A 27,417-nucleotide genomic window follows, 5' to 3' on the forward strand; every position below is an offset into this window, starting at 1 on the left:
GGAAATATCTCTAGACTTTGACATCTGATTACATTTCAGGCTCTCCTTTGTCTGTAACATGTATGTTTCGCTTCTTCTCACCCTGGTCATGCTTGCTTTTTCCCTCACCTTTAGAATTTGCTTTCTTTAATTGGCAAGGGAGTCCCTTCCTCATAGATACAGGTGGTTCCTTCAAACTAGCATCATCCTTTGATGCTTTTTAGACCCTCGTAGGAACCATAGATTTTTCCTGGGAATTCTCTAAACTCATCTAAATTTTAGATACATGGACCAAACTACAGACATTAATATTTTAAGGAATTTTATGGTAAAATAAATATTAAGAAGTTATGGGTAAGAATAGCCAGAATGACTTGTCTAGATAATTCTCTTCTGCAAAGGTTATCGAAACGTAGTGTGTGGATTAATAGTCCAGCATCATAAAGGAACTTGTAAGAAATGCGGATTCCAGGACCTATCCCAGACCTACTGGATGAGAATCTTGGGTGGCAGGGGGTTGACTAATTAAAGAAGTGGGTGGTGATTTTCATGAATGCTAAAGTTTGAGAATCACTCTTGTTCTATTGTATCCTAACCAAATAATAGGATAATTAACACTAATAATAACAATAATAATAGTGTTTCTCAGTTCTAAAAACACAATGTTTTCCAGTTAGGGAAAGCAATTTTCTGGCTGTTCCAATAAATCTTTTATCATTTTCAGAACCGTGTAGGCTACTATTTATCTGAATCTTCTAGTAAAGAATTAAGCAGTTTCATCCCAGGATTTAAAACTGTCGCACTGATCTCACTATATGAGAATGGGGGGCATTAGCGGGATAATGTGGGGACACCTGGGCCACAGAGCCACAGATATAACCATGGAGGTTAGTCAGGTCAGCACTTCAGTCTCTAAATCTTTCCCCTAAAGTTGTCTATCTTTTCTCTGTCATGTAACTGACTTTTCTCATGTCATTTTTCCCCAGATACCTTTATCAATGAATGTGTCAACCTTTCTGGCATACGACCAGCCCACAATAAGTTACTGTGGGGTGCATCATGAACTTCTCTCCCATAAGTCCTTTGAAACGAATGCACAGGAAGATACGATGGAAACACACCTAGAGACTGAGCTGGACCTGAGCACAATCACAACAGCTGGCCGAATCAGTGACCATAAACAGCAGCTAGCTTAACTGAGATCACTGGTAGCCCAGGGTTGCTACCAAACTTTGTAACCTCAAGGACAAAATGAGGAAGATGTGTTCATTGTGGACTCTAAAAACAAAGCAAAACACAAAATCCCCTGTTCAAATTAACAAAAAATCCAAGATTGATTCATGAAATAAAGAAGACATGAATTGTTTTAAGTCTACACTTTGTAATTAGCTAAGTTGTGCAGTATTTTTTGACTTAAACAGAGTATGACCCTGAAAAATAAAAGAATCTTTTTTTCAAAACTCATCCTACCTACCTGTAAAAACTGTACAAAGCTAATGTATTTTTCATATTGTAAAGTTTCAATTGTAGAAACAACTGGTATGTACAGTACCATAATTTAATTACATTTTACTTTAAAAACTTTACACATTTCAGTTTCTAAAATTTTAAATTAACAAAAATTATTTCTTGTGTTATTCAGAGTTACTCAGTTTTGTAGGGACTGTTTTGTTACTGCTTTTGTGCCCAGAAACCTTGACTCTAAAATTCTGTGCTGTGCGAAACATGCACGATTTTTATTATGCTTACTGCGTAGAATTTTATCTACTTGTTCCAGAAATAATACATTAACCAAAAATGATTTAATTGTTCAGACTTGTAAGAGGTTCTTCAATTACATAGACAGGTTTTTCTTAAAAATGAAAAAAAAAATCAAAGATTTTTTTAACAGTTCTCAGACTTAACTGTTGCCTTGAATTACAGCCTAGTTTCTAAGCAGTGAAATGTAATGATAAAGAGGGATATTTTAACATATTTCCGAATGAATGATTCATTATTTCATTCTTTTGAGTAACCATTGTTAAGGGTTGGGGGGAAGCATGGACAAAACATCACTGGAAACAAAGGCTGTAACCACAGCAACAGACTTTGTGATACAGTTAAAAGGTGCAGCTACCAGTGACAAATAAAAACTTTTGTTACATCTCATTATTTTCAGGCCAAGGTGGGAGTATAGTGCATAATAATTGTACAGTAGCAATTTTTCTCCTAATTAACCCATAGCCATTTGCCTAAAAGTAACCATCAGTCAGTGCAAAATGTGCCTGGTTCTTAAGACAACTTTTTATTTAGAACCATGAGACCAGTATTTTGGAAACATTTCAAAGGAAACATATGAATTTTTTTTTGCATTGTGCACTACATCATTTCTCTCCTGAGGAAGAATTTTAAACATGTACAGCTCGTTCAATATTGATATGAGCCAGGGTGCAGAACTTTATCACTCGAGTAGACTGTAAACATCCTTAGTATGTTCTAAATTGTTTATATTGCTATCCATAATGGGAGTCACCTCCAAATTATCAAAGAAATAACTCAGAGTAATTTGACACCAGCCCAGATCACATATTGATTACACGATTGTATTATAAAGTTAACTCAAATCAAATTAAGAAAACCTGAGTTTTGAGAAGCTGAAATAATCAACTTGTTTGTGCTGTTTGCTTGACATAGGTTATTGTTTGAAAATATTGTTACGTTATCAATAGTAATCATGCATTCTTGTGTTTTTTTTTTTAATGGAAAACTGCAAGTTTCAATTACTGTTGCACTAGAAGTGCTTTTATGTTGTCATTTTATATTCATGCCATCAAAAGTAGATTGGCATATCAATCTAACAGGGGTCAATGAAAACAATGAAGAAAAGAATAACTGAAAACAACATCAAACTTTTAAATTTTTATCTCTTCCAAAGAAATTATATCTACAAAATCTAGTTTTATGCAGGTTTGTCACAGCAAATTTAAAAGCAGCTTCAAGAAGAATGAACTCAAAAACTGTGGAGCAAATTTTTGTGGAAAATATTTAAAGTCAGAAAGAAAAAAAGATGTAAATGTTGGAAGAAGCAAATTCTATTACTAATTCAAATGAAACTAAATGTCAAACACAGTACTTGTGTCAACTATTTAGCATCCCAGATTTTGTAACATATTTTGCATAAATTATTTGCTATTCAAAAATTTTTGTCATTTTAAATCTAATTTTAATCTTTATGTTTTCCATTTTCTAATTTCCTTGCAATGTATTATTCTTAGAGTGTTCTTAATTTTCTACATTGAAATTTGGCTTTACGTCGTTAGCAAATTTATAAAGGGTTATAAAGCTATGATTTGTGAGTCTAAAATCAAACGCAAAATTTTATTTATTATGTAAACCAAAATGTCATTTGCAAGCTTTCTCATTAGAAGTTGTCCTTGCAAAGACAGAAAAGGAAGAATTAATTTGTGTAAACAAGCACAAATTAACATATTTGTTAATAAATAGGTTTATCTACTAATAAACCTATTTCTAGAAACATTCAAATTGATAATGATTTTTAGAAATGTAAAGTTTCCAAGGAGTCTTACAAGTGTATGCCCTTGATTTCCTGAAGGAAACCACTTTCTTTCTTAAATATTTTACGTTCATCTAAAGTGAAACACTATAAATAGAAGCAATCCTTGGAACCACAGCTCTGTGCAACCAAGGCCCTAAGCTACACCAAACAAGCCAGGAATTTTGAGACTTCTCATCTTTAAATTCAACCAAAAGGGTATTTAACAAGACAAAAATGCTGGATTATTATTATTATTTTTGCTTAATTTTTATTCTGCCATGTCCAGGTTAAGGGTGAGGGTGGTGACAATCTGATAGAAAGATTGTGTCTGGAATCTTTATCACATATTTCCAATTTATTTCAGTTTTTGTCTAAAACTTGCATTTCTAATCTACCTTTTTCAGCATTCAATAATCTTCCATTTCCTCCTTCTACCCCCCATTCCTATGTCTCCCTTCCTGTCTATTCCTCACCGATTTAAACAACTGAAATGTTTACTTATGCTTGGAGTTGAAAAATGGAGAGGTTGACTCAGCATGGTTACAATAACAACCAGCAGTTGCAGCAAACCATAAAGTTATGCAGTGTTTTGAAGTTTACACATCACATTTTACATAAATTATCTCATTTTGTCTTCATAACAACCCTATGAAGACACATTAATCTCAAAGAAGTTGAGCCCTCACCCCAAAACACAGGGCTAATAATTGGTGCAGTTGAATTATTCTCAAAATTTACAGGCTGTTAGTCTTTCCACTATACTAAAAGCTTTCTTTCTCTGATCAGAGCCAGAGAACTTCCAGAGATAATGGATAGAATGAAAGAAAAAAAAATACATATATATATATATGTATTTTTTGACATGTTGTTTAGTAATCCCTACTTTAATTCCATTCTCCATCTGTAAAATATTAGCTAACTGAATTATTTCTGTGTTCTACTATGGGCTCTCACATTAAAACTCTGTTCAAAAAGTTTAACAAGTCACATATTTCTTAACATACAAGTTCGTTTGTAAATGTACAGAACAGATGCTCCCAAGATGTGGATGCATGTAGGCCCCAAAGTACAGACATAAAATCAAGGAAGCACAAGGAAAGAAACCCCAAGGAAAAACCTAAAGACCTTCTAAATTGAGACTGCATAAGTATAAAAGAGATCCATAGTACAGGGTTGAACACATGCTCAATACTTTGTCAACTGAACACATGTTCAATTCGGAGCTAATTGGGAAGACATAAAATTCTTTTTCTTTTTTGCTTTTGGCAAGATTTCTTCTTAAACCATGAATTTTTTTTAACTTGTAATAATAGAGAACAACTTTCTCTATTCTCCTTATAAGAAAAATAAAATATAATTTATCCAAATTGATGTATAGAACCTAAAACATATGCTAACTTGCAAATAATATATTTTACTGATCAACTCATTTTTGTCAAGTCTCTATTTCTAGTCCCTCCTGAATGTTTTAGAAAACCATGAAACTATACAGATTTTTAATACAAATTACATTTTTACAAGGAAAGAAAACATTTCCAAATTTAACACTCAAGACTAATCACATAATCCTAATTTGAACTCAGATCTCTCTGACTCCATAGACTGCTTAGAAATAGTAAAATCTTTTTGCAAAAATATTTTCTAAAATAAAACTATTGTATATGAGAGTAAAAATATATTTGTTTTTGATTGTTCCTCACTGGAAGACAGATATCATCTCTCAAACTAAACATTCAAAATAAGAAACTGAATGCATGAAAACCAATACCTGATGTGAATTGTTGTTATTAAGCTGTATGAAAGAAATGCAGATGTTCTGGGTATGTCAGAGCACACAAAAGAAGAGGTTATGGGACTGGCAAGTATTTGGTCTCAGGAGAAAAGGTGAAAATTTTCCAGAATAGATATAGTAGCATCTTATATTGGCACAGCTCTTAACAGTTTATAATGTTGGGTAATATAACAATCTCCTAATTCATCAAAAAGTCTCAAGGTGCAGATGAATTGGTCTTGCAATAAGGAAGAGCTTCCAACTCCTCCCATGACCTTCCCAATTTTCCCCAACTGTCTCTAAATAGGGAGGTGCCAAGTGCAAAGGACCCAGGAGCAATGCTTTCAAAATTCTGATTTGTCCCAAAGGTAGGGTACCTGGACAATCAACAATTGGGCTTCATTTTATCATCAATATTAATGGGAAAGAAACATTTGAAAATTTAAAACCAAGCAAACACACACACACATCAAAGTGGTGGTGGGTCTTTTTTGAAGGTCTCTCATGACTTGTATTACAGTTTTATTGTGAGATGGGAGGCAACTTATATTTAATTTCTTTAGGGTAAAATTCACGTTTTAAAAGGTCCACTGTTGATTTTTTTATTCTATGAAGGACAGTGATCTTACAGCAGCAGAGTGCCTCAGCCATCTAGGACTTAGGCTACTACGTTTCTTCCTCCTAGCTCTCATTTATAAATTTGTGTTATATGATATTTGTCTTTCTGAAAAGGTGAGTGAAAATTTGTTTTGTGTAAATCAAATAATATTTCAAATGTATCAAGAGACCTTGTGATAAAGGAACCTTGAAATTGTTTTCTAATCTAAAATATTACCCACTAATTTATCTTTTTAAAATTGATTTCCATATGCCTTGCGTTGTTATAATGCAGCACACTTGTACTGCATGGTTTAAAGGTTCTGCAAGACAGTCTTTGCCTCAGCCTACAGGAAATGGCACTCTGACTCCAGGTTTTGAGTTGGTCAATATGAGCAGTTTCAGTCATTTCCACTTACTGACTTTATCTGGACTAATGTGGAAAATAGTGGTAAGACAACATGGATGGATAAAGTTGACAAATAATTTTATTTGTTTAAACTTTGTCACTTATTATATCCTTGAAGTTACTAGTGAGAGGTCAAGATGACTCCAAATCCCTTGTGTCAATACTAGATTTACTGAATCAGAATCACTGGGATGGATCCCAAAATGTGCATTAAGACATGACTGAGGTGATACTAATGCATGCTAAGTTTTGAAAAATATTGCTCAAATGAATTTACTTTTCCCAAGTCATTCAATTGCTTTCTATTCTAATATAAAATTGTGAATTCTTGTGCTTTCCCATATCAATGTGAATCTAGTTTTCTAAGCCTGACTGAACATTTTTCTTGACTGAGGAAAGCATACCAAAAGACAACTATACATAAAATGCTCAGGTTGCTTCCTGACAGACTGTTGTTTATAGATTTTATTCCCCATTAACTCTTTCAAGAGGCATATCTGAAAACAGTCTTAAGGCAGCTGGATTAGTTACTTGTTAGTTGTACCCATGAATATAACGACTGAAAAGCTGGATGTGGGGAGAGAGGCAGGAAGTAATTTATGATGTATCAGGCACTATGTCCTCCTTGTCTCATTTTTAAAGCATTTTAGCAGAGAAGTATAACCACTATTTTAAAGAAAGGAAAATAAGGCTCATAGTAATTAAATAACTTGCCAAGACTCACACAGTGGAGCTGGAGATTCAGATTTAGATTTGTTAGGCTCTAAGGATGTGCTCCTACCCCCGATAGCACATTTTCAAAAGTGAGAAGAGATTATAATCAATATAACAAGGCTTATATATTTTAATGGGGGGTGTTGAACACAGCAGAAAAAGTATTTGCCTTTCTATTTCCAAATAGAAAAATTATCTTACACTGTGTAGAGACTTCCTTCAATATCCTAAACCAGCAGTCTAATGGAAAAAAACACCCAATATTTTCTTTAAGTTTTATACATGGTTTCCTAAAAAGAGTAGACATTTGAAAAAAAAATTCTTCAAAACATAAATACCCCTGAATATTGATGTCATATTTTTATTTCCAATCACCTCAGTTCTTTATAAATTTACAGCCAAAATATGATAAAGAAATATCAATAATATAACCTTCAACTGGCCAAAAAAAAAAAGAGGGGAGGTTGCAAATTTTAGCCAAAACTATATGGATAAATGATCAATAAAGTCACCAACTGCAAATGACAAAGTGGAGAAAAACACCAATAATCTACAGTCACAAACTGTAACTGGCAATGATATGACTTGGGCTACAGAACATTTCTTGTGAATTATTTTAAATGGCAATACTCCTTACAGGAGTATTGTAACTTACACAGATGATATGGGATCTGGAAGCATACTACATCAAAGGAGGCTGAAAGATAACCTTTATAACAAGGCAGACTCTACGTGTCCTACTCAGAATGTAATATGTAGTTTAAATATAAAATAAATATCATTTCCTTGTTTCATTACTATGTGGAGATGGACAAATAAAATTATTTGTTGAAATTTATTTTTAAACTCACATCTTGAAAAACATCTTCCTCAGTCTCAGCTATTCACAAATGATTCTTAGTCTCTCGACTCCATTAGTGCCTCAGGAGCTTTTTATTAAACCTCTGAGTTATCTCTTCTATCTCTCCCTGAACTCCACAAGTGCAAGTAATCTCATTGGTTTAACTACATTAGCATTTTACTCCATCACAGGATCTGAACATGTAGCATCCATGAAAAACATACTTCCATAATACATATAGCATTCAAGAGCCAGTAAAGCACTCTCTAAGTCACGCCTCCTACTAAAAATGGTCACATCTATAACTGTGATAAAAATTAGGCTATAAGTTTAAAACAATAAATTCAGCAAAGAAAGAAATTCTAGCACCCTGGATCTAATATCATTGTGTCTTCTCATTCTGGCACCATTACCACCATACAGAAATGTTATCTGAAATATGTAGAATAATTCTGATTGTGGACAACAAAGATGCTCCTGTTATGTGGGTTGAAGATGTGGTGAAAGGCAACAAAGAAGACAAAAATTACACATACCAAGGTAAGTGAAGGGAATGTGATTTATTATTAAATAATCTGCAAGTAATTTTAAAAACTAAGACCCATTATTAAAATTTACAATAACATTTATGCCAACAAGTGTCATCATAAAGGCTAACGTGGATATTGGGGATATAAGAGGAATGTGGTATTTGTGGTGGCAATACATATTAGATAATAGATAGATAGATAGATAGATGGAATTCTACCAAAAGAGAGACTATTAAGAATAAAAATTAGTCCAAGAACTATTTCTATTATTTCTCTAGAGAGAAACTGAATAGATAGAGAAAAAGATTTAAACTAAATGCTACATGATCTTTCCAAGGTCAAATTTGAAATAGTCCAAAATTATAAACTCTGAATTGCTGCTTCAACCATATGAGTAATTACATTAATTCACATACACCTAGTCAAAATCTGATGTTGAGAAATTAATTGTAATTTTAAATGTACTCCATCTGTCCTTGCTGTTTTATATCAATGATATATTTGCTTTCAATTACAGATCCATAAATACAATGCCCTAAACAGTCTGATGAAAATGTGGTGAAAGATTGGTCACCGCTGTTTTTCTGTTCTATCATAAGGCAATTATCAGAGTGGAATGACCACCATAGTGGGGAGCTGGAAATATTATCTTTAAAGTCCTCGCTACAGGTCTTATTTTATATAAATTTATAAAATAAGAAAAATATTGCCTTGAGGCAAAAGCCCGAAAGCCCACACCAGCTCTAGTCTGACTACACTTAACACCAGAGAGGTCTAGGGAAAGACGCTGAACATCTCTGAACTTACATGCTATCTGGAGAAAAGCTTGAGATCCTTGTGATGTCAACATTTTTTTGCCTTTGGATGCGATGGAAACTTAAGTTCAGTTAACGGACGTCCTTCAAAACTCCCTGCCAGTTTCCTCTTTAACAAACTTCAAACCTGAGTTTCTTGAGCCAACACTGGCTTTAACACACAGCTATTTAACAATGAACCCTTGTTACATTTCATCATTTTGTGGAAGAATTACATAATTGGGGTTGTAGCCCTTATCAGCTTTTCCCTTGCCTTTGGATCAAGTTACGGGATAAAACATGTGAACTTGATATGGCACATTGGTACTACCACAGGTGGATTGGAAGAAGAGTTTCTAACATACAAACATTTTATGTAATATAAAACTGAAATGTAGTTTGGGGCCACTTCTTTTTAACTTAATAATCTGATATAATTTTCAGATAACTGCATGCTTTCCTGCCACTGATAATATAAATATTATTGTCTGTAATGAAAACATGGTTTTGTTGTCATATACTTTCGCTTTCTGAGGACAGAGTTCAGACAACTGATTGTGTTCTGCAATTACCACAAAGAATGACTATTTATTTTCAGACAGAACGGCTTAGTGCCAAGCACTTTAAGACAACATAACAACTAACACTTACTGAATGTTTACTTTTCTAAGCATTTTATGTGTATTCATTCATTCAGTCAACATTAATATGAAAAACAATTAATAATAATCCTATGAAGTAGATACTATTGTTTTTCCCTGAGGAAGATAAGAAACTGATGCACAGAGCAATTATATAACATATAGCTAGTAAATTGTGCAACAAGGATTCAAATCCAGTTGACCGATCTATTGAAAAACTGACCCCTCTAACTGCTCATTTAAGGACCACTCTATGGACCCCAATGTTAAGTTCAAAATTCTACCTATTTAAGGCTATCACTGAGACTTTTTTTTTTCAATATAATTGATGTGTTTATTACATACCTAATATATGCCCATTGGAAGGTAAGAAAATTTTAGAGATACATGAGTATATGATATAGTCCCTGTCCCCAATGGACTTACAGTCTTAGCAAAGAGAAAAGACATCCATATTCAACAGAAATAAAATTCAAGAACTAAGTTTAATACCTGCAACTGTAAACAGCAGTTAGGAGAAGATAAAATCAAAGTTAATAAGGTTGTTGGGAATATCTCAAGGCAAAAGTGATAAATGACATAGAACTTAAAACTAGCAGTATTCAGATGGGCCAGACAAAGATGGGAGGGCAGTGAAGGGAGAATATTATATTTTTATTTACTGACATCTATTATTCCAATAGGATTTGTTAGATTCATGCTTCTCTGGAAGAAAAAGACCAGGCTCAATTTTTGTCCTGATTGCCTAAAAGTTCAGAGCCAAATTTTACTCTCACCACAGTAAATCTCTTGGCCTTTCTAGGCAGGCATAAATATTTCCCAAATTTTTCTGAACTCTGATTCTCTTTACATTTCTATTTTATCTTATTTGGGGTGGGGGAAAAGCATATTAATCCTTTGTTTAAAATGTTATGTCAGTTTCAATAAAATGTTCATAAACCATTTTGAAGACAGATCCAGGAAATGGTATTAATTTCAAATAATTATGTGAATTACATCAAAAAACTTTTTAAAAGCTAGTAATTGTAACATCCTCCGTCAAACTACTGTTTGGCACAAATGAAAACACATCCTTTAGATTGATTGACTTTCTTTTTTTCAACTTTTTTAGTCTTTATGTCAGTACTGGTGAATATTAACCAGAATTTTTATTTCAAAGAGTAAAAATAAAAATCATTTTTGATTGCTATATTTTACAAACAAACTACAGTAGAATATTATTAAAGACCATGATCAAAATCATTTAGTTGATAGTGAGACAGCCAGGTGTGAGGGGTCCCTGACAAAACTCCAACCAGTCTGCACACTGGGAATGTGCACTTGGGTGGACTCACACACAGGTTCTAGTCCATTTGCAGCAAGGAAGAGCCTGCCCCCTCCTCTTCCTGTGTGGAACCTGGGATTCAAGTGGCTAAGCAGGAAGTGCTCTAGCAGGGACTCTGCCCTTGCGGAGAGTCCCTGTTTCCCCCTTTTTTTTCTTTTCAACCAATAAAACGCTGTCTTACTCACCATTCAAATTGTCTGTGAACCTGAATTTTCGTGGCCATGGGACAAGAGGCCTATCTTTAGCTGAAATAAGGAAAAGTCCTGCAACAATAGCAAACAGACCAGTACTAGAATGTACATTTACTTAGAATTATTTTTCACTAGAGTGAAGTATTTTTAGTTTATGAATGCACTGACATTTAGGAATATGCAGAAATATTTCTGCCTTAAAAGTACAAATAATTGTCAGTAAAGTTGTCATTTAAAAAATACAGTCAAATATATATATTTATAATCTGAAACATGCATAAGAAGCTACTTTAGTTTTTTGAATTTTTCAAGTGGAGAAATATTCTCTTCATCAAACTCTGCTCATCACTTGGACTATTAATTTACGGTTATCTCTGTGTTTATTTGGGAGGTACAATTTTCATTCATGGGTATTTGTTCAATGTGTCTTGTCTTCTCTATATTTTACATTTAATATACATTTAATTTAATATGATATTTTGATATTTTTAATTCTAATCAATAAAATAAGCATTTATTCATTTGTATTACGGTATTCCAGTTACTGTGATGTGAGACACAGTGATCGATACTTATAGTGAATAAGTTATTGTGACTCAATGTGATATTTCTAAAAATGAAGTCTGTACATGATACTGTGAAATGATCGGGTTTACTGCAAATCAGAAAAGGCCTCACAGAGTAAATGCTATTTGAGAAACTTTAGGTTTGCCATTTATAAAACCCAGGTCTGTCCTACAGGCTCCACATCCAGCTCCTAACTAAAATTTAGAAGTCTTTAGATGTCTGTGGGTATTATCATCCAGAAAACTAGGACTCTAATAGTTTCTGAGTCTAGTATTCTCCCCATATAGCTACTCAGTTTTTTCTAGTCTATATGTCAAATAAAATTTTGAAAAAATTACCCCTTCCCACAATCTTTTCAAATTAATCCTCAGATGAAAAGGATTTAATTTAGCTATTCCATGATAAATAAAAAATATGCAATTTTATTGAATAAACTTAGAGTAATTAATAAATAAATGTAATGTACGGTCAGAAGTTTTCTGTTTTGTTTCATTTCTAAAATGTCCATTAAAATGCTACCTATGTGGGTTAAAAAGCCTATAAGACAATTCCAACTTCAGGAATATGTGAAAACATGTAGAAAGGGTATATTGTGTAATTTAAATTTTTATCATCTACAGGTTATGGCATAAGACTGATATGAAAATGAATGAGAATTAGGTTTCATGTAGACTCTTTTGTCTTTTGTTCTATTACTATAAAATGTTTCATTTAAAAGTAGGGAAAAATTAGTAAGATGGTGAATTTGCCTGATATACCAATAAGCACAGTTGTTTTGGAAGTTGCTTGGTACCATTGACTCTTTGCATCTTTAAATATGTATTTCTTTTCTTAACAAACACTTCTCTTTATGAGAATACCATTACTCTCAAAGGATTCCAATGTTTATTTTGTGCTCATGGCACTTTTTTATTTAAATTTTCAAGAATGCACTTCGCATTAAGATGAACCAAAATAGTATTAGTGAATTCAGCAACCAGTTTAAGGCATAGTTCTCTGATCTTCCTACTTAAGAAAATGAAGGCTGGGCATGGTGGCTCATGCCCGTAATCCCAGCACTTTGGGAGTCGGAGGCAGGCAGATCATGAGGTTAAGAGATCCAGACCATCTTGGCCAACATGGTGAAAACCTGTCTCTACTAAAAATACAAAAATTAGCCGGGCATGGTGGCGGGTGCCTATAGTCCCAGTTACTGGGGAGGCTGAGGCAGGAGAATGGCGTGAACCCAGGAGGCAGAGCTTGCAGTGAGCCGAGATCGCACCACTGCACTCCAGCCTGGGTGACAGAGTGAGACTCCGTCTCAAAAAAAAAGACAAAGAAAGAAAGAAAATGAATGTATTTTAATTTTAGAATTTCAGAACATATCAGTATTAACTCGAAGAAAGTCATCATGAATAATGCTATTTTAATGAATGCCAAGGGAATTGTGCCTAATATTCTAAAATACTCTTGAGGATTATGAAGAGTGTGCAGTATGGCAAAGGCAGCCATGAGAATCCCCAATATATAAAATGTATACTATATACAAATAATTATTTCTCAAAAATATAAATTTTCACTCTAGATAGTTTTCTACAGGGTGGTACATGCTATGTGGTAGTAAATGAGCCTGTAAAAACTGAACTCATTAGACCACAACTACTTCTATTAAATATCCAAAACATCCTCAATGTGAATGTTTTGAATTTATCTTTTATATGTGAAGAGTCTATAATTTGTTAGTGACTATAAATTAAATTATAACAACCTTTAGATTTTTTAAGTTTCACAATTGTTCTGTATTCCAATTAAGAGGCTCAAAATCTAGTCTGGGAAACTCCACTTGGTTTACAAAAAAAAAAATCAATATGCTTTTTATTTCATGGGGCTCTGGGACTGTTAAGATTAGCATGAAATACTGACATTTACACTCCTGAGTGGACTACAAGGGGAGCAGGATGGAATGATGATGGCAAGTAATTGGACAATTGGACAGTCTCCAGAAAGGCTTGAAAAATACTATTAAATCTCCATCTGCTGATTGAAAATTCCAGGTTCATAAGGTATAACAATAGCTGAAACACAAACCTTAGATGATCTCTACCTTTCTTTTCAGGTTTGTACCCCACCCTCTTTGCAAGAACCTGTGACGATTTTTTCGTTAAAACATCTGCATAATTAAACATTTTAGGCTAATGATGACAAGACAACAGGCCATATTTTATTACTTTTGTTGAACTGCCCAGTGTATATCACATTTGCTATAATTACTCAAAAACTCCTGCCTTGAAAATATGTTATAATTTTTTAAAAAAGAAAATAAGGAAAAGGGAAGAAATAGAAGAAAAATTAAATTAGGGTCTTACACTTATAATGAGATAGTTCTAAGGAGGGAAGACTTAACCTAAGTAAGTTTTCATTCCTTTGAATTAGTGGAATAAATACATCTTAAATTTCTCCATTCCATTAGGACAGATCACAGGCAAACTTGCTGAGGGAGTAAGTGAAGAACAGTTATAGTTTCAGGGTCCTAAATCAACCACAGGGAGAATAATATATTACTCTGCTTATTTTACCCTTCCTCTCTTCTTCACGTTTATGTCTTCTTCAGTATTTCCTTCTCAGTTTGAGTTTTATATAGCATATGACATACACATATGTGCCAACACAATGTGAGTGATAAGACTAGAAGAGGAAAAGCTTACATTAATTTATCTTGAAAAATGAAATGTCCAATTATACAATATTATAGAGTGCTAATAGCTCACCAAATAACATAAATAAGATTACATTTCACTCAGTGCCAGACCTGACAATCAAACCTAGATTCCAAAGTAAGTCTTTCTTTTTTTCAATAGATTGAATATACTAGAGGTTAAGAAAATTCACATAAGGCCTAAACTCCTCTTTTAAAAAATCCTTTGACATTTCTCATAAAAACAGCTCTTTGCCTGTGGCTCAATTTAGGACCTTCACAAATCCCTTGAATAATGAAGGTCTTGGTTTTAAATGACTGTTTATCTGTGGCATTCTATGAAAGGTCCAGAAGTTTGTTAGGGACAATTGCTAAAAAATTAAAATATCTCAAGATTATTTTCATTAAACCAATATGTGTTAGAAAGTTATCTATTGGAGTATATTCCATATACTTAACATATTATTATAATAGATGGCAAGATAAAAAGAAATCCTCTACAGGATATTCCCATTTCTCTCCAGAGTCATGGTATCACAGACAACACACCAGTCTCCCCAGGATACCACTATAATTTAATACATGCAAAGTATCCATCTAATTTACCTGTCACTGATTAGGAAATTCCAATAGTAAGTTTCTCACCACAGCAAATCCTGAAGAACTAGTATTTAAGCTATTTCATTATGAAGTGAAAAAAATCATTTAGAAATAAAAGTACCAGTTAGTAACAAATTATGTACAAGTCACTCTAGCACAGTGTATTTCAATCACTTCAGTATTTTTAGCCTCCCAAAAAAAGTGTCAGAAACGAGGCATGAAAAGCTATTAAATGAATCATTCACATGTTGAATAGATGTTGCCATCAGTTTGTTCTCTCAATGGAAATAATGAACAACTGATTTATTTATAACTGGTCATGATGATAATACACCTTCATGTTCCACCCTTTTCAATATATTATGGTTATGTTATAACTGTCTTATTTTATACTTGATCTAAAATCATATGCTTCCATAAAAATGTCTTCTTTTCCAGGCTTTCCCTTAACTTTAATGTTCCTTTGGCTTGGGGTGTAATTAAAATGTTTTTACTGACTTGGTTCCCTTGTCTTTTTTTTTCCTTTCAATTTTCTGTCTTTTTGCCTGGTGGAATTTATCCATATCTTAAGTATATGTAACTAGAGCCTGAAATATGAATTTTAAGTAGCTGCAGAATACATTTATATAATCACTCTAAAGTGAATCTTGTCAGCACTTATTTAGTCAAGTTTACCTTGTTTTCCTTCTGAGATAGAGGTAAGCAGAATGGATAAAGTAAGATAATAGAAGCTGATTTGTATTTCAGAGAAAAAAAATCTTGGTCTTAAGAATCAAGGCAAGAAGATTTCATTTGTCTTTCTTTCTTTTTTTTATTCTAAATTTCAGAGCAGAGAGGAATATTTCCCTTGAACATTCCAATTCTAACACGAATTAATTTTACAGGGTTACATTCAACAATTCGTATGTTTTGCTGCATAACACTCTGTATATGCACTGGATTCTGCCCTCAATCTGCACTACAGGTTTATATAGGAAAAAGCCTTCAGGGATTTTCTTCTATATTTAATCAAAATTATTTTTGAGAAATACATCCATCACATTATGGAATATCATTTAAAAAAAAAAACACGTGAGTAATGTACTTCAGAGCTAGGTCTGGAAAAAAGATTCCCTTGGGAAACGGTTATGCTTCATCCCCAGTGAATACTAGAGGTCTGTAACACATCCTATCCTCTACACCTTTGCTCAGAAACCCAAAACTGGGTTACATTCACTATCATGGTGACCATGTTAAAATTCCCATGGAGTGTCCCAGCTTTCTCCTTTGTAAATACTTTTTATATACTTTTTCTAATCCTGTTTTGTTAATCCTACATCATATGTCTTTTATAATATGATCTCTGAAATTATTTAGAGAGAAGTAAAAGGTAGAAATGAGGAAATAAACCAGAGATACTATTCTTTAAAAGAATTATTTTTATTCTTACTGAAATGGTGGCATTATCTTAACTTTAGGATGCTAATTTTTTTCTTCCTAGCATCATGCCCACGTACCATTATCTCATCCTTGACTCATCTTTAAAATTTTACTTCCTTTATTTGCAATTTACATATAAGATACGTGGAAAAACCCACAGATACACACTCACACAGCACACTACTCTTCTCATGCTGCTGTTCAGACATAAAGATCACTAAGCAAAATAGGAGATACATTTCAAGACTTTCTCCACTAGTAGAAACATATTCTCAGGTGATCGATTAGAGTCCAACAAGGTTTATTTTCAAAAGAGTCAGCAAGGGTTAGAAATGAAGTTCTCAACAATTTTTGTTTTTAAGAGAAAGGGCCTTATTCTGCCACCCAGGCTGGAGTACAGTGGTACGATCATAGCTTACTGGGCTGGGATTGGAGGGGCAGACAGGCAGTTCAGAAAAAGGGATTTAGGCGACCAGAGAAGGTGAAAGAATAAATGTATGGACATAACTATCATGGTTTATTATCTACAAGGTAGAATTTGGCTAACTTTGCTAATAAAACAAGGTACAAATCATTTAATGACAACCTATAGACTTTTAGCTTACATCTAGAAAATACTTAAAAAGAATTTTTCCAGCCTGAGCAACATAGTGAGAGCCCTCACATCTACAAAAAGGTTTTTTAACAATTAGCTGGGCAGGTGGTGCACATCTGTAGTCCAAGCTACTCAGGAGGCTGAGGTGAGAGGATCACTGGAGCCCAGGAGTTTGAGGCTCCAGTGAGCTATGATCATACCACTACAGCTCAGTCTGGGTGACAGGAAGAGAACACACACACACAAAAATGTCAAGAAAGATATTAGAAGCAAGAAAAGAAAAAAAAATAATGTATATCAAAATATTAAATTCTGTTCCCAATTATTATATAATTCCTATGTCACAACTTTCTTTGAAAATTAAAGACTGAATTTGTACCAATGTACTACTTATATATCTATAATCAGTATATTTAATAAGTTAAAAGTTTGGAATATAAGGCCTCTACATTTACATTTTTAAAATATTCTTAGACAAGGTTCTGGATTATATTTCAATTCTGTTCAAAGAGTAACATGGAGATGTAAAAACAGAGATGTCTCCTTAATAGAGAGAAATTAATTTATAAATCTAAGCAATATAAAAATATGAGTAAAAATCTAATTTAATTGATTTATTAATATTAAAGCTAGTCCATACAAAATGTATTTATTCTGGAGTCTCTGTAGATTTTTTCATTGTTTTTTCTGCTGCCATCAACTTTTGTTATACTATAAATATGGATGTAACTGTACCTACATAACTATCAGCACACACCTAAAATTAAATAAGAAATTTTAATCAGTAGGTCTTAATGTTTATCTAATCCTAAGTACTTAAAGATATAACACACTATTAATAAATCACCGTGGTGACGGTTCTCAAAGGTGTGTCTGTGTGTGTGTGTGCGCGCGCGCGCGCGTGTGTGTGTGTGTGTAGCATGTGGGGAAGGTGTCCTGGAAAGGATACAACCTTCTGTGATTTTCCTCTGCTAAGAAGCAGCCCTAAAGGGTATAATTCAATTACTTATTTTCTTAAAAATCTCAGATCTTGGCTTGGGTCTGAAGCATGAGTCATGTAGAGTCTAATGCAGCTTTGGGTCAACCCTGATTAAGGAGACCCCAGGAAGAGTGTGGGAAAATTTAAATTTGAATACCCCAGAAATGGGATTATGTATCTAAGAATCCTATCCAGCCTGTCTTATCGTATGCCATTTGTGTCAGCTCAGAACCTCCACAGTTCTTTCACAAGCTCAGACCATATCTCTTGGAGGCACTTTGGTCCCTACACACCACAGATTCCATCTCTGGGCCAATATTTGACTAACTTCAAGATTATGTCAACACTAACTGTCTATGCCTCATGCAAAAGCCTCATGGAAGCAATTAATCTAACAACAGTGCAAACAAGACAACTATAATCACCCAGGTGATCACGAAAAGGACCATGAGGGAAATAAAAATGAGAGAGATTCTGGAAGCATGCTGTAGACGTTATGTTTTTCAGTAACAGATTTACACCAACACTTTTAAAGAATTTTATGATGGGAAATGGTTAAGAGGGTGGGAAGAGGAGGGCAAAAGTAGGGTCTTCAGAACCTAGAAGCAGAAAGGGGCTCTCTTTTAGGTCAGAGTTGCTCTTTAGTTGTTTTGTAACAACGTTTCGTCTGACACTTCCTAGGCCAAATGTTTAAACGACACCTCTAAAGAAGTTTAACAATTTGATCCTCTCTGCTTGGTCATTTACATTATTTCTTTAACTTACATTTCAGCTCACTATTCCTATGTTTCATAGGTATTTGACAAAAAAATATAAAGAGTTATTTTTTCTTTGTTTTTTTTCTTTTTCTTTAGCATGTCAAAGAATAATGAGCCAGATCCAACTAGATGAGTCAACTATTCCCCAGGCATAATTCCTGGGGTCATATCAACTGCATTTGTGACAGTGGTATAATAATTTACTATAAATGTCTTAAATTACAGCATTTGAACATGTGCCAGGAAATAATACTTTTCCCCAAAGCAGATGAATCATGAACCTGAAATACATAATGCACCTCAAAGGCATTTACAATTCTAAGGACTGACTTATTCAGATGATAGAATGTTGACCATTTGATTTGAGTGGTGACCTTCCAAAAGCAATGAATAGCATTTCAATGATTTTGAAATGTTACTATCAAAAATCACTCATAGGTGGGAACTGAACAATGAGATCACTTGGACTCGGGAAGGGGAACATCACACACCGGGGCCTATTATGGGGAGGGGGGAGGCGGGAGGGATTGCACTGGAGTTATACCTGATGTAAATGATGAGTTGATGGGTGCTGACGAGTTGATGGGTGCAGCACACCAACATGGCACAAGTATAAATATGTAACAAACCTGCATGTTATGCACATGTACCCTAGAACTTAAAGTATAAAAAAAAAGATAAAAAATAAAAATAAAAATAAAAAAATAAAGTAAAATAAATATATAAAATAGGTAAATACAGAAGCTTCTCTAATAATGCCTCCCTTGGGAGGTAGGGAGCCTGGGAACCAACTTCAATAAGAATCTTGGCTTCTCTGCCCTTAGTTTTTATAGAAGGACACTTCTCATATGTAGAATTTTGCCTATACTCTCCAAAATAGCTCAGGTATCTATGAGGGAATTTGGTTGAATTTGAGAGTTTGAGAGCAAGTGATATTAGATAAAGTTTATATAAAGGTAACAGTCTACATCATAGAACAATTCAGTTTATTTAGAACAGCCAGTTCAAATAAATCTAAGGATCGTAGCACCTAACCATCTGGAAGTCAGTTTTGAAAAGAGAAATAATATATAATATATAAAATATGCTTTATGATTTTGTTTATGTGATGTATATAGATCTATGAGATAAGTAAAATAAGAACTAAAAATTCTATAGCCATTACTTAATATGTGTATACACACACGTATATGCATATATATGTATATATTGTTTAGTCTACTAAACAGTGTGCTTCTAGATTTATTCATGCATTCAATAATATTTATTGAGAACTTACTATGTTCAAGACACTATTAGAGATTTAAAAAATAAATTAGATATAGCTGATGGTCTAAAAGAGGCTTAAATGTGATTCATCTCAAAATTATCAGAACAAATAAGACCAAAAATTTTTATTACTGGTAGTAAGAAACAAAGATGATGAAAATCTGAGCCAGGCTGCTGTGAGTTGAACAATAGAGAAAAAGGGACCTGATCAGTTTGACCTTCATCAATGTCAGCTCACTTCTTTGGGATTCTGCTTCTTTGTCTGAAAAATAAGGGAAATTTAACCATGTGATCTTCAGAGTCCCTTCTGGCTCCAATATTTAAAAAAAAAAAAAAAACTGTACTCCATAAGTATGATTTAAACCAGAAGGTTCAAACCTCATTCTTCACTTGTGATAGCTTCACTGATGAATAGCAATGTCGGACTACATTCCATCTCCTTTTCCCTTTCCTGCTCTAGTTTGATGGAGGTACCAGCTAGCAATAAAATAGCATTGAGGAGCTGGGACTCACAAAAATAATTGTATCCAAAACCACAATACTATGACTATGGAATTATTGTTTCTTCATCCTAACATATTAAAAATAGCTGATGAAGAAAAACAATGAAAAGAAGACTGTAAACAAGTTGAATTTCAGAAAATAGCTGGGAGAAAAGTGTACAAATATTTTGTTTGAACTTTTTAAAAAAGTGAACATCTAACTATTTCATTCAGTTTTTTAAATGTGCAAATTCAATTATAAAGCCATGGTGATCATGAGATAAAAGGTAAAGTTTTATTATTAATTTGAAATGTCTTGGTTTGAACAAAGTTTGGTAGTAAAAGCAAGGTTAAATGAAATATCATGAAGCTGTGCAATTAGGTTAATAATGAGGTGCCTCAGGGATCAGTGCTAGCACAGGTGTTCAATATATTTATTAATGACTTAGAAGAGTTCTGAATAATATGGAAGCACATTTGGATGACTTCATAGATATTTATAGCAATCAAATGGGTAAATGACTGCTTTTCATGACCGATTCAAGAGCAATTATTTAACACATTACAGCAAATAATCAACAAGAGCAAATTAATGTGAAGTGGGTGGAATTACCCAAGTTTTCTTAGTATGCTAATAGCTAACTGAAATAGTTATTGCCTTTCAGGCAACAGTGGGCACATCTAAGACATCTGTCCAGTAAACAGCACTTTAGGAAAAAAAGCATACTCAGTAAAGGTTGGAATAAAGAATAATGCAAAAGAATTATCTAAATCAATAACTATGCTGAAAATTTCTACACACCAGAGACTTGCTCTATTGAATGGCACTGGTGGGGAAGAGTGTGGCTTCCCAAACCACATGCTAGGATTGTCTGGTGTCTTAGCCGGTGATTTTCTAAATAGTTTTCCATTATCATCCATTCCTCTCCAATATCCATTCACTGGCATTCCCAGATGCCTCTCAGGCAGAAATAAAACTTACAAGGACATGCCCTTCTCACTTCTGCTTTGCTCTGTTCTAAAGGATTTCATTGATATTAACTTTTATGTGGAAGATCTCAAAGCTTGAGAAAAATTAAAAGTCATCCCTTTTCACAAGAAAGATGGCATAACACTATTTAATAACAGCATGAACTGTATTATAGCCTCCCCTTATCCCAAAGTTAATTATTGTGCATAGAAAGAACACTTAAATGTAGCATCATTTAAGTTATAATTCATTCATTCCAAAATATTTTCTGAGTGCATATTTTATCTAAAGCATAGTAGTAATATAATAAAAATGATATTAATAAAAATATTTGGAGCCTGCCCTATAAAAGAGCTTAGAAAGCCATGTCTCCCCTCTCATGAACTAAGAATTTCTCAGTCCTAGTCCATATAAACTACACATAAATGTCATCAATTATACATAATTTGAAATATATGAAAATTAATAAGAATCAGAACTGTTTATGTAGAAATATATAATAAAAATGTTAACTAAAGCATCGTTTTCTGCTGTCATTTATCTTTTTGTACCAGAGAAAATATTAAGACCCATGATGTAAACTTTCTCATAGGAAATAGAACTTAGATACTTCTCCAGATTTTAGAGAAAAATACGATTTCTTGATTGTTTGGGACTAAGAAAGTAGGCCAATATAACTAGAGTAAAGCAAAATACTCATGAAAACATCAATTTGTTTTCATATTTGCTCTACAAAATAACCAACCAGCAAATCCACTGACAGTATGAAGATATGTGTGAAGTAATGAAAGTGAGAATTTTTTTTTTGGAAGATTTGGTAAAGCATCTCTACTCTCTATTTATGTTCACCTGCAAATTTCAGATGTAAACATCTAGAGTAATATACCCATGATCACATAAGAATTCACAGATTTTCAGAATCTCAGTGTTAAAAGGAAACTTAGACTTTAACCATTGTTTGAGCTATACATTTTCTCTACATCATTGGACATACTACTACTGGAGATGAAAAAACATACACACACAAAAACTCATTAATTAAAGCCAAAGACTTGCAGTGAAAAGCAAACTTTGGGCAATTAAGTAAACAATGAACCTCTTTAGAACCTCAAACATACTTACTAATGAGATTTACTAGAAAGTCTGGAATTATCTATTTTAAAAATATAATTACAATTTGCAGAATAATTCACTTATCAGAGGTGTGACAATTCTGTTAGTTTTTCTTTGTAAATCTTTTAATATCTATGGGTTATTGTGCAGTGTGATTTAAATATAATTTTAGCAAGGGAAAACAAGTAGTGAATGACAATTCATTAACAGGTGGTCAAATGCAAATAGTTTATCAATCATGCTGGTATTTTTAAACATCAGCAAATTTAATTCTATCTCAGGGGGAGTAAACTCATACTCTGAGGTATGTGACACATCATATTTATTTTTAAAGGACATTTCAGAGTATTCCTTGATTATGAAATACTGCAAGTATTTCCTGCCTTAGGTTTCCTAGGTAGACAAAAAGGCAGGCAGAATCCACCACTGCAAATCAGGGCATTCTAAAATAACCAAATAGTGTTTATAAAATGAGAACATTTCCATATCTTAGCTCTAGATAAAGAGATTTGTCATGGTAAAACCAAAAAATCTGAATCAGACCTAAAACTATGAAATAGCACACAAGAGGAATGCAGAGTTTTGTGCTGTATTACAAGGAGACGTCAGATCTGCTTTTTTGCTCAAAATTGAGTCTATAATGATTAAATAAATTTAATCAGCTTTTACTGAATTCCAGTTTTTAAATGTCAGGCAATTACTATGAAATGACTTTTTCTACTTGCATAATCCATTGTGTATTATATTTCTACCCTGAATCAAGTGAATGACTTGTTAGTTTGATCAAAAATTGTTGTCACTCTATACTACAAGGGAAAGCAACCATCTTATCCAAACTACATGGCATCAGACTCTATAAGCCTCCTTCAGTGAAGCAAGATACATATATTGATTTTATTATACACATAGACTCTTCAAGGTCAAATAGCAAGTTAAAGGGAGAAAAAGTATCCTGAATGACTGTTAATGCTCTTCTATATCATGGTTTCAAAATCTTAAAATACTTTGCATTTCACAAGAAGTTATATGGCATTTGAAAACTCCCTGAAATGAAAAGAAATTTCTGATCCCCAAATGGTGTAGTCAAGAAAATTGAGCACTATCCAGAAAATAAAAGACTCAATATTTCAGTGCACCCTCCTGCATGACAAGGAGAGTTACAAAAGAGAAAAGCCAACAAAAACATCTCACCTACTCTATATATATCTTGTTTATTGCTCATTTTCTTGATGAATATTATAGGAACATACAGACTGATGAGATTCCTTTACGGCACAAAGAAAAGTCATCCTGTTTTGTAATGCATAAGTCTTTCCTAAACACAGAGACTGCATTTTAGTTGTTATTCTACTACATGGAGAAAGAACTGATGTTGGTGAAGGTGAGTTGCAATATTGTACCATTAAGGTATGAATAAAGCATGCCTATTGCTGGTAGTTATCCCTTCCCAGGTTTCAGACAGGAACTGGGATTTTAAATATTTCAGAAATAATTTCTTCTATGTCTATATTGTCATTGTATCTCTTTCAATTTTACTATACTGATGATATTCACTGAGCAAGATTCCAAAACCCTTATAAAAGCATTCCCTTGAATAACACCTTAAGTCTTCCTCTGTTCTAAATTTTTAAACTAATAATAGTTGATCTGAACTTTCCTAACTGGTCAGTTCTGTCATAAAGTTACATAGAAACCATCTTCCATATTGCACATTATTTCTGACCAACCGATGGATGAAATTTTGGCTATTCTTGTTAACAGTGTCTCAGTGTAAGCATTGTTGTAGTTATCAGCTTTATAAAAAGTGTATGGAAATGACAGAAGCTTTGGGCATGTACTCACTGGTAGACACCAGAATAAATCATGAACAAAAACAATTTGATAGAGCATCAAGGCAGTCAAACTGTAAACGGTAATGGCAGATTACCCAGTGCATGGGTGAGGCAATGGCATCCAAAGAGATGGTTAGCCTCTATATACCTCCTCCATAGACCATGAAATCTGAAACTCCTAGCCATTAGATTAATTCCTCTAAGATAATGGCTGTAAGATAACTATTTTAGTTGAAAGTGTCATGTTTGGAACACATTATTGAGTAGTATAGGATAACTTTCAGTGCCCTGCGGTGCTGGCCACAGTATATGTAAGTTCCAAAAATGCATTCACAACCTCAAGTGTTCAGAGGGTCAAGCAAGTACTGGGCATGATAAAATAAACAGGCAAGTGCTAATGTCAATTGACCAGCAGCCTCAATGTCTACAAAACAATAGAGAGCAGTGCAAACTGAGGTAAGCCCTTCTCCCATCTAAAAGGGACAACTACCACTGATCTCCTGAGAACTGTTGCTAAACAGGGATATAGGTCCATATCTTCCAGGTTTTCTAGTGAGGTAAAAAATCTGAATTTTTATATGAAATCTCTAATTTACAAATGTTAGAAACTAATTCAATTGGGTGGCATGCTGTTAGCCAACATTATTCTGAGAAAAAAAAAAAAAAAAAGCTGAGGGCCAGATTTGGCCAACTTGTCGGCAATTTCCTAGAATGCCAGTCTAGAATGTGAAGAAGGGAGATTCAGTTGGGATGAGGATGAGTTCTAGACTGTCAATTAAGAGACCACATAAGGGCTATAGATAGCGTCTTTCCTAAGGGAAAGGATATGCAAGCAGACTCTACATATGAAAACCTAAATGCAGTAAGCCACTTGTTATGAATAGTATATATACCCTTTTAAGAAAATGTACATTATTCTTTTTTTAAAAAAAAGTCTTTTTAATAATTTTATTTTTTAACTTTGTCTTTACCCTTTATCCAAAAACTATTGACAATAACATAACAAAGTCTTCAATAGGATAAAAGTAAAAATAAATTATGAAAGACCTAGAAGAAATGATGATGTTAGTAATAGTAACCTAAAGTAGACCAAATGCATGCTGAATACAGTCAAAAGAACAAAAATCTCATTAGCTATTAATTTATAAAATGGATTATTATCTGCATGGGGATGGGGAAGATGTGTCCATTTGCAAACTTTATTTTCTTTTTTAAAACATGCAGTTCGGTCTTTGGTGTGGATGAATCTATCTTGTTCATAACTAATACAGTAACAAATGCTGCATATCAAAATAAAGGAGCATTATTACTTATTTTGACTCTCTAGATTATCTGTTTCCAGATTTAAAAAGTGTTAAGGGATGTCTTTGAGAACCAAAATAGAGGGCAGAACAGATCCCTTCCTACTTAGGACTTTAACACTCCCTTGTCTGAAAGGGAAAGATTTTTCAATAATAAGAAAAGGCAATGTGAGTTACAGGAGCATCGGTCTGATGAGGCCATATACAGGATATATTACCATCAATATTCCCACCTAATGTGTCGGAATTGTACAGCTCTTTTTTAAAAAAGCCACATTAATAAAAATAAGCACTTCTACCGAGACAAATTGATTGTTGTTTGTTGTTACTCTAAAGGAAAGGAAAAAAAATAGGGATGATGCAGTATCAGCAGTGGTAGGTATTAGTGTATTCCAGTCTAATTTCAACACCGAATCCATACCATTAAATACAATTTGGAAAGGCTCAGCTGTTAGAGTATCAGAGTATGTGCAGCCCATATGTAATGAAGAAGCACTCCTGTAAATCAGTGAATGAGCACCATGCATTCCGATGAACCAAGTATAGAGGCTGAAATTACAAGTAGGCAAAAAGCTTTCTTTCTTTACCCAGCATTCCTGAATAAAACTGATAAGCTACAGCCCTAGAGACCAGGTCTCTGCATTTAATTTGTTTAACAAATATTTATTGAGTATCTGCTTGATGTATGCTAGTCCTGGAAAAAAATTATTCCAATGAATGGCCTGTTAATTCATGCCAACTAAATAGTATTTATTCTGTGTGCATAGCTACAAAAATAGCAGAGTCAATTCACCACTGCAGCATAATACAATTACAATAACAGCTCTAGTTTATTAACACCATTATTTAATTTTATTTTTTCTTATAACAATAAGCTTTTTACTCTAAATCATTAACAGCCACAACAAAATACTGCCAGACATCTGAACACATTTTCTTTAACCCATCTACACTACTAAACCTAAAATTGTACACAATAAAATTCCACCTTGAAATTACCACCTTGGAGCATTGCAAAATGTTCAATTATAAAAAATAAAGTAAATTTTCATAGAATGGTGTGCTTACTGAGAAAGGAAAGCATCACATATACATCAAAAAGATCTTCAATGTCAAAGAAGGAAATAAAAAATTTTGGTCCTTGTAATCTTGAATTAATCAGATAATGTAATGCATTAGAATGCTTTCTTCTTTCTACCCAGTATTTCAACCAAATAGTTTATACTGTTTCCAAAACTACAAATATGCTATCTTAAGGGTACTAAACACAGCCCTGAGGACAGGAGAGAAAAACTAGAATCTAGCATCAAATAGTCTGCCAATTACACATATACACAATCCACACACGTGTGGACACAAAGTGTAAACTTCAGACCAGCATCACTTGAAAATTAGTTAGAAATCCAAATTCTGAGGCCCCAGCCCAGGAACTCTAAGGGTAGGGTCCAGAAATCTGTGTTTCTACATAAAGGTGATTCTGATGCATGTAAAAATTGAAAATCATTGCTCCAAAAATAAGAAATGATACTATA

General features: G+C 33.5%; 2 protein-coding genes across 22 annotated transcripts in view; one reads left to right on the plus strand and one right to left on the minus strand.

Annotated features, from left to right (window-relative positions):
• Positions 1 to 15,668, plus strand: part of LOC105466138 (leucine rich repeat transmembrane neuronal 3) — a 184,204-nt gene extending 168,536 nt beyond the window's left edge. Inside the window, exons 3-4 of one of the 2 annotated variants that reach the window (XR_011607356.1) lie at positions 966 to 8,386; positions 8,894 to 15,668. Coding sequence is in view for 1 of the 2 variants with exons in the window: in XM_011715119.3 (XP_011713421.1) it covers positions 966 to 1,175 (210 nt within the window). In the remaining variant the exon portion in view is untranslated. Of the gene's footprint in view, positions 1 to 965 lie in introns of both variants that reach the window. The other variant, XM_011715119.3, reaches the window with a different exon arrangement.
• Positions 1 to 27,417, minus strand: part of LOC105466141 (catenin alpha 3) — a 1,883,635-nt gene that overhangs the window by 1,178,985 nt on the left and 677,233 nt on the right. The window lies entirely within an intron of this gene.

Source organism: Macaca nemestrina, chromosome 9, assembly GCF_043159975.1.
Source record: "Macaca nemestrina isolate mMacNem1 chromosome 9, mMacNem.hap1, whole genome shotgun sequence".
Classification (NCBI taxonomy): domain Eukaryota; kingdom Metazoa; phylum Chordata; class Mammalia; order Primates; family Cercopithecidae; genus Macaca; species Macaca nemestrina.